Below are 15,600 nucleotides of genomic sequence, written 5' to 3'. Positions count from 1 at the left end.
ATCTCTGCAACATAATTTCTATCTGTAAGAATACAAAGAATACGAAGAAGCATATGGCATCACATTTCCGAAATGTGTCTTTTATCACGGCCTCGTCACATTCGGCAGGTCGCTGGTTCGATCCCGGGCGGGAGAGGGAAGGCGTTTTTCTTTATCATATTGCAGAATTTAAAAAATGTACTACAAACTAAACATAATAGAACAGCCGCGCCGTCTTCTTTCTCCTCTTTTTATGAATCAGTATGGGATTTGTAGTTTTTTGAGAGCAAATTCTACTTGGTGATTTTACTTAGCAAGAGGGGAAAAATAGACACCACTCCGCCTGCGTTGGCCGGGAATCGAACCCGGGTCAACTGCTTGGAAGGCAGCTATGCTAACCACTATACCACCAACGCCCCGGCGCTCTGTGGGCTCGCGGGATGCCTTTAGTAAAAGTCCCATTGGGCCGGCCGGGCGATACCAAGTTGCGTGGGGGCTCTTCTCCCCAAAGTCTCTCCGCGCGCCGAAAACTCAGTACCTGGGACTCCCGAGGCCCCGCGGGCCGCGCCGACGCGCCCCCCCCGGCCGCGGCGCCTTGGTGCGGGCCCGGAGGCGGCCAATCCCACGGCGCCGCCTGGGCCGCTCGACTTCCGGGTCAAAGGGACCCGAGCCGCCGGGTCCCCCGTGTCCGCCGCCGCCGCTGTCCCCCGCGCCCGCCACTTCCGGGGCCGCAGTCCCGGGCATGGAGCCGCGCGCGTGAGGCCGGGACGCCCTGCCCAGCCCGGCTGCCGCCCCGCGCCGGCCTCGAGCCCCGGTGAGCAGCGCCCGAGCGCCCTGTCCGGCCTCGGCCGCGACCCCGACCCGCCTTTGACCGGCCTCCGGGGCTCTCCGCCCGGCCTCCCCGCGCCCTGGCCGCGCCGGGGGCCGGCCCCGCTCTCCGCACCCCCGCGGCGGCTTCCCCGCCCTGCGGCGCGGCCTCCCGCCCCGTCTCCCCCCCGCCCCTCCCCGGCCCGGCCGCCGCGCCGCCGCTCCCCGCCCGCCCCGTGGCTGCCCCGCCGCCCGACTCTGGCCCCTTCCGGGGGCGGCCGCACCCCAGAACCTCCTTGCCTGCTTGCTCGGGCGTCCGCGCCCCGGCACTCTGTTCCCGCGGAGAGAGCAGAGGTCGCTTTCCTGACCTGTGACCTGCCCCCACCCCTTCACCCGCCTGGGCTTTGTCTCCCCACCCACCTCCCGCAGGACCCAGCCCTTCTCCGCCCGCCCTGCGCCCCCGCCCTTGGACCTGTCCAGCCCTGCGCCTTCTCGCGCAGACTTCCACCAGCCTCGACGCTGCACGTCCACTCTGCAGCTGAACCCTAGGACGTGACCGTGCCTTCCTTTCCCTCTCCTTTCCCCTCCACCTCCCCACCCCACCTTGAGGAAGGCACTTGCAAGAACAAACTTGCTTTCGAGGAGCTGGGACTAAAGCCCAGGAAGTGTACGCTGTAGTCTCCAATCTCCAGTCCCTAGATGGGTCCTGGGGGAATTGGGCCCCGTGGGTAGACTTTTCTCCAAGATGTGGTCAGGGCATGCAGACAGTGCTGCATGACTGTTCTTCTAAACTCCAGCCAAGTAGAGGAAACAGACAGTTGGAACTCCCCGGTGGAAGGAGACTAAGTGGTAAGCCTGTCCTTCTATTAATCCACAGCGTTAAAGTGTCTGGTGCCTGCAGCTGGAATGGAGGCTTTCCGGACCCTATAGAAGGTCAGTTGTGGAGGGGGCTATAGGGGGGAGGTTGGTGGTCAGGAAGGCTGAGTTGGGGCTGGTGTGATTCATTTGCCTCCTGTAGCATATGGACATTGTTGGCAAGTGGTTTTCTAAGTCTTGGGGTCACTGCCCTCAGGGACAGTTGGCTCCAACCCAGGCCAGTGACTGCAGCTTTCTGTGTCCATGCTGGATGCTTTCCCTTCCCTTCAGTTGCCCCCTGATGGACTAAGGGAGAAAAAGGGGACCGTGTTCAGTGAGTGGTGTGGGTTCTGCCTCTGAGAAGGACTTAGGTCCCCCTTGGTGGGGTTTTAACTAACTTGTTCTGGCTGTCATGGAGTTTCCTCTGTGCCAGGGAATTTCCTTGTGAATTTCATGTAATCCCCACAGTAACCCTGGGCATAGGTTCTGCAGTTCCACTTTATAGCCAGGAACATTGAGGCATAATGGTTTAGTTGGGCACATTAAGTGGCTCCCTCAAGGTCACACAGCCCAGAAGTGGCAGAGCTGGGATTTGAACCCATACGTCTCTGGACTAACAATGCAGCCACCACTTCTTTATGGTGACATTTTGCTTCATCTCTCCCATTGTGATCTCTGTCCTATAACCAGGCACTGCTTTCCTTTTAAGCATCATAGGACCTGGCTTGTTGAGAAGGTGGTTATGGCCAAACTTGAGACAGCAGCATTCACGTGAGGACGGGGACTCAGTTATCCAACCTAAAATGTTCATTGAGTGCTTCCTGTTTGCCAAGCACTGCTGTGGGTTCAGCGAATGCAGTGGGAACAGGACAGATATGGGCCTGCCTCGTTGAAGCGGAAATCTAGTGCAGATACACACTCATTTAGCAGGGGGTCTCAGCCTCAACACTCATGATACTTAGAGCTGCATCACTCTTTGTAGTGGGGGAGCCGTGTGTGTATCGTGGGGTTGTATCGCCACCAAACAATGCCTTCTATTGGTGATGACTCAAAATATCCCCTGGGGAGGCAAATTATACCTGGTTGAGACCTCAAGTTAGGGGATTCATTGAGAACTCCCCCTACCTCCCTCCCCCACAAGACTGTTCCAACATCATCTGATCCCTTGAGGTCCTGGATGCTGTGCTGTTTAAATGTACATACTTGTTGAGGATGACTCATAGATGCTGGGGAGGGGTCACCCTAGTTTATGCTGTCTAACCCACCGGGAATTCATTCTGGTGTCTACTGTGAGCCTAAAGATCTAGCTCAATCTTTTCTCCAAATAATGAATGCAGTTTCTCCCCCTGGGCACTGCTGACATTTGGGGCCAGATCGTTCTCTGTAGGGGGCATCTTTTTTAAGTATCCAGGCACCTGCCTATGGGCCCTGGAGGGGGGAGGTTAAGCAGCATCCCTTGTCCCCAACCGCACGATGCCAGGAGTCTCCCCAACTGTGACAACAGGTGTCTGCAGACTTCACCTGGTGTTCCTGTGGGGTAGAATCCCTCCATTGACAACCGCTGCCCTACAGTGAGTGCTGGATAGAAAGACCAGGTGTTGTGATGGGTCACAAGGCAGCAGCTTTGCATTGGGTGCCAGGAGCAACCTCTGTACCCAAAGGATAAAGGGGAACAGGTCAAACCAAAAGTAGGAAAAGGGTGTCACCAGCAAGGGCACGGGCAAGCAGAAAGACCCTGAGGTGGGAAGAAGCGGGTGTGTTAAGGACAGATGAGACCAGTGTGCCTGGAGATCACAGCAAGGGAGAGCAGAGAAGGGGAGGTCAGGGAGCAGCTGAGTGTGGAACTGGTGATTTTTCAGCTTCTGGCAAGGGCCTGCAGGTGGCATCCCTGGAGTCATTTGAAACTCCCTTTTTCTCAGGGACAGCTCACCCGGGGGAAAGCTGGGGGGAAAGATGCTGGTTTCTGGCAAATGTCAGTTGGCCTCTTGAATTTCAGAGCAGCGTCTGAGCTACTGGCCTCCTCAGAATGCCCTTGGCATTAGCTGTTCCCCAAAGGCTTGGGGGAGGGGGGCAAGAATTATCCTCCCAGGATGCCAAGAGTTGCAGCCCCGTGGTCTCTCCCTCTCAGGCTCTCCTGAGGTCAGCCGAGTGGTTAATGCGGAAGGTTAAGAAGCTACGCCTGGACAGCAGCGGCACAGGAAGTTGGAGAAGGTAGGGGCACAATCTGGGGAGTTCGGATTGGTGGGGATGATACAGAGGGCCCAAATTTCCAATAATGTCTTAGGTCTGGGAAGGCCCCTTTGTTGCCCCTCGCTCCCCTACCCTCATTTCCCTGCGTGTCCCCGAAGTGCAGTTCTGGCTGCTTTGTGGGAAAGGCAGTAGGGGCTTGTGCAGGGTTTCTCAGCCTCAGCATTTTTGACATTTGGGGCCACGCTCTGCGGTGGGCTGTCCTGGGCACCGTAGGGTGTAGAGTAGCATCCCCAGCCTCTACCCACTCAATTCCAGAAACCTCTCTCCGATGTCCCTGGACATCATGCAGTGTCCCCTGGGGGCAGACTCAGCCCCAGGTAAGGACTGCTGGCCTGGTGGTTAGGGTGGGTTTGGGGTCACACAAACTTAGCCACGCCTCGTCTTCCTTTCCCGCTGACATTGGGCGGGTCATTTGACTCTGAGCCCACTTTTCAGTTCCACAATGGTAATGACCCCAGAACTCATTCCCTAAGGTTACAGTGAGAATTAAACCTAATTATCCATGCATGGCCTGAACACTTGGCAAATTCCATGTCTGGGGCCTGGCACGAGATGAAGAGGCTGCAGGAGCTCCTTGACTGACCTGTCTTGAGGTCAGTTTTCTTCATACTCTCAGACTCATTTGCTTTAAGTAAGCTCAAGCAATTGGGGAGGCAGGAAGGAAATTGAAGAAGGTTCTGGAAGGCAGGTGATAGCAAGCATAGTGTTTTATTTCTCAGACTTATGTTCTGAAAACAGGTGGGTAAATGCATCAGAGGGCCAATTTTAGTGATGGTGATCTGAGCTTCTCACTCGTTTGTAAGGCCCTGGGTGGGCACAGCTGCCTATAAAACCAGAGGTCTTCTCAGTGCTGGGGGCAGCCCTCCTGGGGCAGAGGATGGCCTGCTGTTTCCCAGGAACCCCATCTGAGGGGCACTTGGTCGTGTTTCCTCCTTTCAGAGCATGGTAAGACCCCTACACCTTATCTCCCTTGCCTGGTCTGTCCATTGCCCATCTGCTTTCCTGCCTGATTGCTGTGGCCACTAAGTGCCCCTGGCCTACAGCCTGTGCTGAGAATGCACAGTTCCTTTTTGCTTTCCAGCTGCCTCCTTATCACAGGTCCTGCTTGGTTCACCAGCAGGTGCCGCTGGGGTCTGGTGGTCCTGGCTCAGGGAGCACTAACCCATACAGAGATCATGGACCTCCCACTGAGCCTTAACAGTGCCCAGACCCAGAGAGCACCGCTCCTTGCTGCTGGCGTCACTGCTGTGAAGCTGTGAGGCTTCCCAGTGATTGGCAGAGGGAAGTGTAGGTGGATCTGGCCTAAGTGGCTAGGAATCCGTTTTCATTTCCTCAGCTGTGTAAACTCTTGACTCAGGCCCAGCAGAGGCTGGCGCTGGACAGGGAGAGCGAGCTCAGACTCGCTTCAGACTGGCTGCTCTCCGTCCACCTGTCCCTCCTCCTAGACCCTCTTGTGTCTTGCTTTGCCTCTGGGGAAGAGAGCAGTGAAGCGGGGCCGGGGTGGAGAGCTCAGCTTTAGCCTGTCTGGGAGCTGAAGCAGCCTGGCCACATCTAGAAGATTCCTAGAAGTTTCTTCCAATGTTTCATTTCTTTTCTCATCTCGTGGATCGGGTTTTTGCTCCTTGGGCACTCTGCGGTAATCGGAGGCAAGATGACTTTTCTCATTTTTTTTCACTTTGAAAGTAAGACGTGATTTATGAGTTCTTACGCCAGGCTTTTAGCTTGTAGGGTTCCTTTGGAGGTCTTAATCCACTTTATTGCCATGGCCAAGGCTTAAATTGCTACAGCAGAGTTTTGGGGGGCCCTGTCAGGTAGAGGAGTTCCCCTGGCAGGGTATCTGGGCTCCCTGCCAACAGCACTTGGGGCCCTGTGGGTTTTAGAGCATTCAGCCAGTTCTGGCCCTGGCTCCTGTCTCCCTTGAGGTAAACTACAGCCCTGCAGCTGGCCTGGAGGCCTGTGTGTGATCCTCGGCAAGCTCCTCTCCACTCTGGGTTTGGTATTTTTGATCTGAGGGCCCTGACAGCACTGTGGCCTGTAGTCCGTGTCTTCTGAGCCATCACAGGAAGAGCTCAGTCAGCTGTGCCTCCATGGTCTGGGGTGGGGGGGCATACTGGTTCATGTCTCTTTCTGTGCTGGCCTCTTCAAGCAGGCAAGGGTCCTTTCTCTTGCATTGGTTGCTCTGGGGGATCTCTATAAGCAAAGGACAAAGCCTTCTGGAACTCAGAAGGCACCCAAGTGGAGGGAGCACCAGCCCAGTCCTTTACTTCTCAGAAGTCCTTGACCCCAAGTCATCCTGGTCTGTAGGGAGTAATTTCTCCCTCTACTTCCAGACTTCCAGACAGTGAGGAAAAAACCTCCATTTGGAACCTGCCCACCGACTCACTACCACTAGCCTCCCTCTGGTGTCACTAGAGGACCCTGGTGCCTCTAGAACCAGGTCACCATGGCTATGTTTAGATTTCCTTAGAACAAATATTTGCCTGGCTAGTCTAATCCAGTCAAGAAGTGTGTTCAGCAGGGAGGGTGGGAGTGGGGCGGGTGGGGAGCCAGTGAAGGCAACAGCTGCTCCCCAAGCAGAAGGGGAGAGTGGTATGGCCTGGGAGGAAGTGCTCGTTTTTCCTCCCCCTAGAGTTGCCATGGTCCCCATGCTTCTCCAAGCGCTGCCAGTGAGGCCCCAATTTCCCCTGCTGGATGGCAAGCAGGTTTGGTGATTGGTCCGTTAAGCGTGGCTCTTTGCACATGCACAAGCGTGTCCCGTGGGCTCAGTGACACAGTCACGTCTCTCACTGTCTGGAACACCCGCTGTGTGCATCAGGCGACCCAAGGTTCTGGGGACACAGTTGTGAACAGATTAGGTGAGGGGGCGGTAGATGGTACCGTCTTGGCAATTGCTCTGAGGGTAGGGAGCACCAGTGCCCCGTGAAGGGTTAGCAGCGAGTCCAACTTCGATGTGGATGGTTGGAGAAGGCTTCTCAGGACCCAACAGGACAGCCATTGCCGCATAAGGGCATTTCCATCCATGCCAATCCACATACATAATGAGGGTCCCAGGAGGCTGTACCATGTCAACTCGGGGTAGAGTGGCTGTACCATCAAAGTTTGTGTCATTACACTCTGAAGTTCTTACAGTTACAGAAACACTTGACAGAACATTTCTCAGAACGTGCCTCTGTCATTAAACTACGCCTGACTATATTTAAACTAAAATCTGATTAAAAGTTAGTCAGGCAAAGGGAGGTAAAACGTGTTCCAGGCAGAAAGGACAGCATGTGCAGAGGCCCTGGGGTGGAGAGAGGCTGGCCTGTTTGAAGGGCTGAGAGAAGATCAGTTCAGCCAGGGCATAGTGCTGCCCAGCAAGGAGTGTTCGAGTGCCCAGCAGGGCTCCACAGATGGGCATCTCGAAGGTCATGATGAGGACTGGTGTTGACTCAGGGGCTATGGAAAACCCAGGAAAGGGTTTAAGCAATGGAGTTAGACTAAAATAAAGGTGGGGAGTCCAAATGAGAGATGCTTGTGATAATTTAGCGGAGAGATGACAGTGGCTTGGCCTTCTGATGTGTACGTGGTACTGGAGAGAAATAGAAGGACTTGAAGAATATTTGCGGGACGTTTACATGGGAGGGCTTGGAATGTCTCCAGGGGGACAGCTTGTGAGTGGAGCTCGGGTGCCACCTGCCTTCTCACTTCTCGCCCTCATCTTGTCCTGTACCTTCCTCCTCATAGCTTCTCACTGAACTCTGACGGGGCGGAGAGGATGGCCACTGGGGCCAACCGGGGTGACGCAGTAGAGATGGAGGACCCGGCCTCCCGCTTCCAGGTCCAGAAGCACTCCTGGGACGGCCTCCGGGGCATCATCCACGGCAGCCGCAAGAACTCGGGCCTCATTGTCAACAAGGCTCCACACGACTTCCAGTTTGTGCAGAAGACTGACGAGTCGGGCCCCCATTCCCACCGCCTCTACTACCTAGGTGAGCCCACCAGGCCCCCAGCAGACCCTCCTGATGTTCTTAGACCCTCCAGGCCCTCTTAGGCCTCCCTCACTGCCCTTGGCCCAGGGTAGTGTTTCAGGCCAGGTGTTGAGTTCTCTTGTCTCCAGAGGTCAGTTAGACCCATTAGTTAGAAGGTCCAGACAGATGGCCTGGCCCCAGGCAAGCTGACCATTGAGGCCATGCAACCCATGGTGATGTCTGCTTACCACGTAGGGCTGGGGTAACCACCCCCGAGGGGGTCAGGTGTGCAGGTCAGCGGGGCAGAGGACAGTGTTCCAGTGGCACCGTGGTCCAGCCCAGTCTGTGGGTACAAGTCCTGAGATTCTTTCTGATACTAATCAGCTAGTCCAACTCTGAGATACTTCCCACTCCCTGGGTTGGGCCAGGGCTTGTAAGCAAGTGGGAGTTACAGGTAATTCCAGGTGGCACTCACCTTGAAGTGATGTGTTAAGGATCCTGAGGCTCTAGGAAGGGTGCCTTGTGATTACACAACCACATCCTCCATGACTGCGTAACCACGTCCCCATCATGGGCTAGCCACAGAGGGTGGCCTTGTCACATGTTTGCTGTCCCTGCCCTAGCTCCCTGGATAACCATGTTAATTGCTGTCACTTCCTCCTCTGGGAGCTGCACAGTCTGCATTATCTGCAGCAGTTTACGAGCAGGTGTTCCCTTCTGGACGTAAGAGAGCCTCAGGGCATGAATTAAACCCTGTGCACATCTGTTGCCTCAGCAGCTGGGCCACACCAGGGCCCGGCACCCAGTCAGTGGACAGTCAATTGTTGAGCAATTGAATGTCATCCTACTTTGCCTAAAGGTTCTACAGGCTGAGAAGGAACAGTGTCAAGTGTGTTCCTTTGAACACATTACTGTTGACCTGAGCCAGGTTTTTAGCTTCAGCACCCTCGGCATTCTGTGCCATGTCATTCTGTGCCATGTCATTCTGTGTCCACAGGGCTTGGGATAGTCCCTGGTCAGGCCTTCGATCACATTGGAAGGGGTGACGGAATCAGTGGGTGAAGGTCATCCTCAGCCAGTGGCTGACCATGACAGTGAACGAGTAGGACGCCAGATGGCTGTCCCTCCCCATGTGGAAACCAGATGGTGATTGGCAAGTATGGTCAGAAGTGGCATGGTCTAGAACAGAGGTTGGCAGTCACCAGCCACCTGTTTCTGGAAATTGGGTTGTATTGACGTTCAGCCACCATCCTTTGTTTATATACTGATTGTGGCTGCTTTGAGTATAGTTGCAACAGATCACATAGCCCTCAAAGCAAAAAATATCTGCTCTCTGGCCCTTTGCAGAGAAGAGTTTGCCCACTCTAGAAGAAATTCGCACTGTCCTGTAAAGTTTCTTTTAGCTAAGGGAGAGTTTGCTGTTAGACTGAAAGTAGCCAAGAGTTATGGCCCATGGTGGCCTTCCAGACTGGTGGGATTTTGCCCTTCTTTTTCTTTTTGGTTCCATGTCCCCCACCCCGGTCCCTTTCTCCCAATGCAGTCTTTCTTGGCTACAGTCAAGATTACTTTGTGGGCCCACCTGCATAATCCAGGCTAACCTCCAGTCTCAGGTGATCGAGTTTCTTGGAGCTACTGAGCAAATCACTATGGACTCAGTAGCTTAAAACAACAGAAATTTTTTCTCTCATGGTTCTGGAGGCCAGAAGTTTGATATCAGTTTCTCTGGGTTGAAGGGGAGAATCTGTCCCTGCCACGTGCAGCTCTGGTTGCTGCGGCCACATCACTGATTTTTGCCTTTGTAATCACATTGCTGCCTCTTGTCAGTGTGAAATCTCCCTCTGCCTGGTTGCTACAGTCAAGATTACATTGTGGGCCCACCTGCATAATCCAGGCTAACCTCCAATCTCAGGATCCTTAACTTAATTCCATTTGTAAAGTCCTTCTTGCCACATATTGTAATGTAGTCATAGGTTCTGGGGATTAGAATGGGGACACTTCAGCTACCCACAGTCTGGAGGGCAGAAACCTCCAAGCTAGTTTGAGCCACCAAGGCACTTCATAATAAGTACGTGGGTGTCCCAGGGATACAGGGCAGAATTCCTTACCCCCGTTCCCCCCACAATCCCATCCCTGGGCTTCATGACACGGCCCTGAGAACCTGAAGCAGCAAAGCCTGGCATCTGCCCATGTGTGTTCTCCTTCCTGTGTCTGCCTTACTGTCCATCTGCCTTCTGCTGCCAGGGCCCTGGGGTCACATGTTCCCGCTGCCATCAAAAATGGAACGGCTTTCTCCAGATTTCCCAGAGTGGGAATCTGATGGGCTCAATGCAGGTTTGGTGTCTACTCAGCTGTGACCTTTGCACATGTCTGGGACTTAGCTGGTGGGTCCCTGAAGTCCACAGAGGCCCTGAGAGCCCACCCCTGTGAGTTGGGGCAGCTCCACCACACAAGGGCTGTGGACCCAGCAGAGACTCCAAGACATTTCTACAACAACCTAAAAGTCATGCCATTGATGTTATCACACTTGAGCTGATACAGCCTTTATCACTTAACACCCTCGGGTACCATGGACCTCACTTTACATCTGAGTTCCTGGGGCAGGCCCCCCTTGAACTCCCAAGTGTTTATAATAATGTCTTTGCACCAGCCCAGCCCCTTGTCAGACATTAGTGGGTTGAACATAACCTCAGGGCCCATGCCCATCCTGCTGGGACCATCTTTCCCCTCTGCCTCCCCGGGGACGCTGCCTCTCCTGCTGGCACTGGCTTCTTATTTGGGGCACGTGGAGCCAATCATGGGTTCCTTAGGGAACATTCTTTCAGATGGAGGGTGATGAAGCCTGATGAGGACAAGACAGCAGAGAAAGGCGTGGCTTCAGCTTCAGGGCTCAAGCTGCACTATGGGATGCCCATTCTGTCTGTGTTCCTGCTCCAAGTGGCTTGGCTCCTACAAACTGGCATCTTATCATGGCCAGGGGAGGACAGCTCTGGGAATCCCTTATCAAGAGAAAGTGAGACCTCTTGGGTCCCAGTGTCTTGTGTCCAGACATGGAGTCACAGCCCATGGTGAAGAAAGTGTTGCTTGCACAGGCCTGGGCCATGCTGGTGGCTGTTGGAGTGGGTGCACTGTCCCCAGAGATGGCACTCAGCTAGTCGATATGGCAGGAGGGGCAGTAACGGCAGAAATCAGCAACTGTCAGGGGCTGCCTCAGACCCCTGCCTCAAAGGCTGACTGACACTGTCACAGATGCCTCTCCCAGGGAATGCTGAGAGAGGCCGAATGGGGTCACACTTAATAATCTAGTGGTAGGGGGAGGTGGCCTCGACTTCCTTGGTGAGGCTGTGCCATTGACTTCCTATTTGGAAAGTTCGCTCTCCCAGCTGTCCAGAACACCTGACTGCTCACTTGAAAATGGTCACCTGCTCCCTCCCCGCCCTCCACACTGCCCTGTGACACCACATCCCACGAAAGTCACTTTTTTTTTTTTAAAGATTTATTTATTTATCCATTCATTCGTTTATTTAATTATACAAGCACTGGGTACAGTCAGAAGCGCGGGAGGGTGAGAGAATTCACCAGAGCCAGAGCGGGGAGCAGAGCAGGCAGAAGGACCGAAGTACACTGCTGAGGGGAGCAGCGGGCGGCAGGAGAGGTCTGCGCGCCATGTGGGACCCTCCTCCGGTGGCCGGGGAGCAGCCGGGGATCGAACCGGCGCTGCAGAGGCTGCGGGCAGCTTCGCAGCCCAGTGCTCAACCGCTGTGCCACCGGGGAGGCCCTCACGAAAGTCACTTTTAAATGTGGACATCTTAGTGGTTTTGATAGTCGTAGTTTAGTCATAGTGTAGTCATCACCATGATTTAATTCCAGACCACTCCGTCACCCAGGAAAAAGTCCCATCCCCATTTCGGTCACTTTCTATTCCCTTGAAAGGGGCTTCCTGTGGAGAAACCCACGTTGAGAGTGGACCACAGGGGCCTCGCTGTCTGTGACCCATGGTCAGTGCAGGCACAGGGGCTGCTACGGGCCTTTCTTCTGCTGCTTGAGGGTCCACCTTTGGGGTGCGCTGCTCTGGTCCCCCACCTTCAGCAGAGTAGAGAACCAAGGCTTATCAGAGAGAGTCTGCATCTGCTGTTAACTTTACTAATCACAACAGTAGTGTTAGCCATTACTGGGTCCTGCCAGTTGGAAGATACACCATTATTTTATTTTCCAGTATTTCAGCTGTTACTTTATGCTTTTACTCCCTTACTCCACACAGAATCCTCACCAGGCAGCTAACACTTTACAGGTAAGGTGAGATTAGATCAGTGGGTTCACCTGAGCTCGAGTCTGCCCTTGGGGGATACTGGGGACATCTCTGGTTGTCATGACAGGGAGTCAAGGGGCCAGGGATGCTGCTCTGCATCCGACAGTGCCCAAAACAGTCCCCTACAGAGAGCGACCCAGCCCTGGTGTCAGCAGTTCCTGTGGGGAGAAACGCCTACAGTAGGTTCAGTTCCCAAGTCCTCGCTGCCTTTGCCCTTACTCTACCCCAGATTGGCTCCTGGCCTTTGTAATTGCTATTCAGAGAGGAGACCAGAGCCTCACCCATCGGGAGTCAGTGGGGTCACCCACTGCCCCTTTTTGTTTCTCGTGTTAGTTCTTCTGTCGTTTAGGCCAAGCACAGACATACCAGGTAGAAGACCCTTTCACTGCTGCAGACATGCTGCGACCTGGGGTCCAGGCATCCCCAGGGAGGACCACCAGCAGCCAGGCCTGCCAAGGAGAGCCTGAGGCCTGAGCCCCCCTGAAGGCCTCCCATCCTGGACAAGGGCACCCACTCTGGTTTTCTCCTCTTCCCCCAAGGGATGCCTTATGGCAGCCGAGAGAACTCCCTCCTGTACTCTGAGATTCCCAAAAAGGTCCGGAAAGAGGCTCTGCTGCTCCTGTCTTGGAAGCAGATGCTGGATCACTTCCAGGTGAGCTGTCCGGGGAGGGAGTGGGCACAAGCACACGCACCATTTTGCGGTCAGTGTAGCCCCTGCAGGGAGGAGGTTCCAAGTCCCCCAGTTCCTGCTCACGCCCCATGCCAGGGCTTCCAAAGTCCTTTAAGAATGCTTATCAGAAGCGTCTCTTCCTTTTAAATGATTAACCTCGTCACTGAAAGTTGGCCATCTTCCAGGGTATGGTGGGTAAGGGATAGAGTCCCTTTCACTTTGATTTACCTTTGTTTATTCTTGATTGTAAAAGTGACACAAGGCGGGGGTGGGGCTGGCATACTCTGCTTCTCCCTGTGCCAGTACAGTAGCTGTCACTGTGGCCTGTGCCTTTGGTCTGTAGCTTTCTTTGCACCACAGTGGTCATTTTGCTTTGGGTTGTGCTTTTCCAGAATGTGTTTCTCTGTGTTAATATTCTTCCACATCTCCAAACCATCTCCTGAATTCTCCTTGGCACAGCTGTGTGGTGTCCACAATAATTTATCTGCCCAAACACCCCCAGGGCTGGGCATTTGGGTGACCTGATGGCCCTGAACTTGCCCCACCCACCACCTGTGCAGAAAGTACACATGTGTAGCAAAAAGAGGTTACGAATGGCTGGGCAGAGGTGGGGTGACTGTAGGATTGGCATTGGGGTCCAGGGAGAGCTCCCCAGCAGTGTCCCTCTGTGCTTTGGAGAGGTTCCAAGGGGGAGCAGAAACAGGCCAGCCCAGAGACGGGCTGAGAGGCAAGAAAGCTCTGCTGAGCCCCAGAAGCCCCAACAGCCATGCCTTCTATCCAGGCCCACTGGACACCCTCACGACCTCCATGTTCAGGCTCCCTCTGACCACCCTGTGGGGGTCTCTGCTGCCCATTTTGCTCATCAGAAAGTTCTTTCTGGTGTGGAACAAAGCTTGTCATATTCTTCCCGGGAATGCCAAACCAGAGGCTCTTCTAGCCTGGGTGCTAGGGCCTCTGGTGGCTAATGCTGGTGTCCGGTCCCGTGTGTTCCCAGGCCACACCACACCATGGGGTCTACTCCCGGGAGGAGGAGCTCCTGCGAGAGCGGAAACGCCTGGGCGTCTTTGGCATCACCTCCTATGACTTCCACAGCGAGAGTGGCCTCTTCCTCTTCCAGGCCAGCAACAGCCTCTTCCATTGTCGTGACGGTGGCAAAAATGGCTTCATGGTGAGCCCTGGGCACTGGCTGGGGTTGGGCAGGCAGGTGGGTGGCATCCTGGACCCCCACCAAGACAGACCACTCTGTCCCCAGGTATCCCCCATGAAACCACTAGAAATCAAGACCCAGTGCTCTGGACCCCGGATGGACCCCAAGATCTGCCCTGCCGACCCTGCTTTCTTCTCCTTCGTCAACAACAGTGACCTGTGGGTAGCCAACATTGAGACAGGCGAGGAGCGGCGGCTGACCTTCTGCCACAGAGGTGAAAACCAGTGGAGGGTGGGAAACTGCCTCACTTGGTCAGGCCAGGGAGGACTGTTATTACTGCCAATCCAGCTTCTAGAAAGATGCCCCTCACCACTACCACTGCCACCCCCAGGTGCCTTTCAGGCCCTGCACTCAACTGTCCCCCTCCTGTGCAGCCCTCTGCTGGCCTTGCAGGAAGTCCAGCCAAGGGACCCTTCTCCTTGTGTGTGGTTTCCTCTGCTTGACTTGGCCCAGCCACAGCACCTGCTGTGCCGGGCACTTGCTCTGCATAGCCGCTCATTCGGTCCCTCCCTCTGCCACTCTGCCCACCCTGCTCCAGCTGCTCCCTGGATTTACCCTCACCATTACTCAAATGCTCCAGAACTCTGCCCCAGCCCTGGATCCTCACCCTTCCCCAATGTCCAGGAGCCCTTTCTCTAAACCCAACCTCAGCTGGGGGCAGTGTGGACTCTGGATGTGTCCAGATACACTTTTAGTGGAAACTGCTGGGTGAGGATTCTCCTGGCATTGAATGGGTGGAAGAAGCTCACTAGATTCTTCATCGCTCATCTGACTCTCCTCCTCCAGGTTTATCCAACGTCCTTGAAGACCCCAAATCTGCAGGTGTAGCTACTTTTGTCATCCAGGAAGAATTTGATCGCTTTACTGGTTACTGGTGGTGTCCCACGGCCTCCTGGGAGGGTAGGTCCCTTTCCATTTTTTAAAAAACACTTCTGTGCATACTTCTCTAGTCAGCAGAGTCACAGTCCACCAGCTTTCCTGTTCTTTTGCTCTTTTCAACTCAACATAATCTCACCAACCTTTCTCTTGAGATCAGTTTCCATTTGGCTAGGTGGCTTGCAGACTTACTTCTTACAGTCCTAGAGGCTGGAAGTTCAAGGTCAAGGCGCTGGCAGATTCAGTGTCTGGTGAGAGCCCAGCTCCTGGTTCATTGATAACCGTGTTCTGGGATCCCTTTATAAAGGCACGATCCCTCTCCTGAGGGCGCCACCTCGTGACCTCATCACCTCCCGAAGGCCCTGCCTCTTGACAGCATCACGTTGGTAGTTTGGTTTCAACATGTGAGTTTTGGTGGTGGTGGAGACACATCGGCCCACTGTCCCACTGTTGTCAGCACACAGAGAGCCCTAAGTCTGGAACTGTCCAGGGACCGTGGGTGTCCTGCAGTTTATTTAACTAGTTCTATGCTGAAAGACTCTGGGTTTTTGGCCCAGTTTTTGCTTTTGGTTTGGCTTTGTGAACATCTTTGCACAGATGTCCCAGTGACCTGGGAGCATATCAGTGGTTCCCAACCCAGGGCAATTCTGTGGTTGTCCGAGCTCCTGGCATCAAGAGGGTGGGAGCCAAGGATGCTGTTCCA

General features: G+C 54.5%; 1 protein-coding gene across 6 annotated transcripts in view; it reads left to right on the top strand.

The window, feature by feature from the left end:
• Window positions 1–3,796: 3,796 nt before the first annotated feature.
• DPP9 (dipeptidyl peptidase 9) overlaps window positions 3,797–15,600 on the top strand; it is a gene marked incomplete at both ends in the record, with an annotated part of 32,530 nt that continues 20,726 nt past the window's right edge. For 5 of the 6 annotated variants that reach the window (XM_084249232.1, XM_084249233.1, XM_084249230.1 and 2 more), the window contains 6 exons: window positions 3,797–3,852; window positions 7,615–7,859; window positions 12,684–12,796; window positions 13,809–13,982; window positions 14,067–14,235; window positions 14,808–14,921. In XM_084249232.1, the coding sequence (XP_084105358.1) occupies window positions 3,797–3,852; window positions 7,615–7,859; window positions 12,684–12,796; window positions 13,809–13,982; window positions 14,067–14,235; window positions 14,808–14,921 (871 nt within the window). The remainder of the gene's footprint in view (window positions 3,853–7,614; window positions 7,860–12,683; window positions 12,797–13,808; window positions 13,983–14,066; window positions 14,236–14,807; window positions 14,922–15,600) is intronic. The other variant, XM_084249231.1, reaches the window with a different exon arrangement.

This window comes from Talpa europaea (assembly GCF_964194135.1).
Source record: "Talpa europaea genome assembly, chromosome: 12".
Classification (NCBI taxonomy): Eukaryota; Metazoa; Chordata; class Mammalia; order Eulipotyphla; family Talpidae; genus Talpa; species Talpa europaea.
This window is presented reverse-complemented; position numbering and strand designations above follow the sequence as displayed.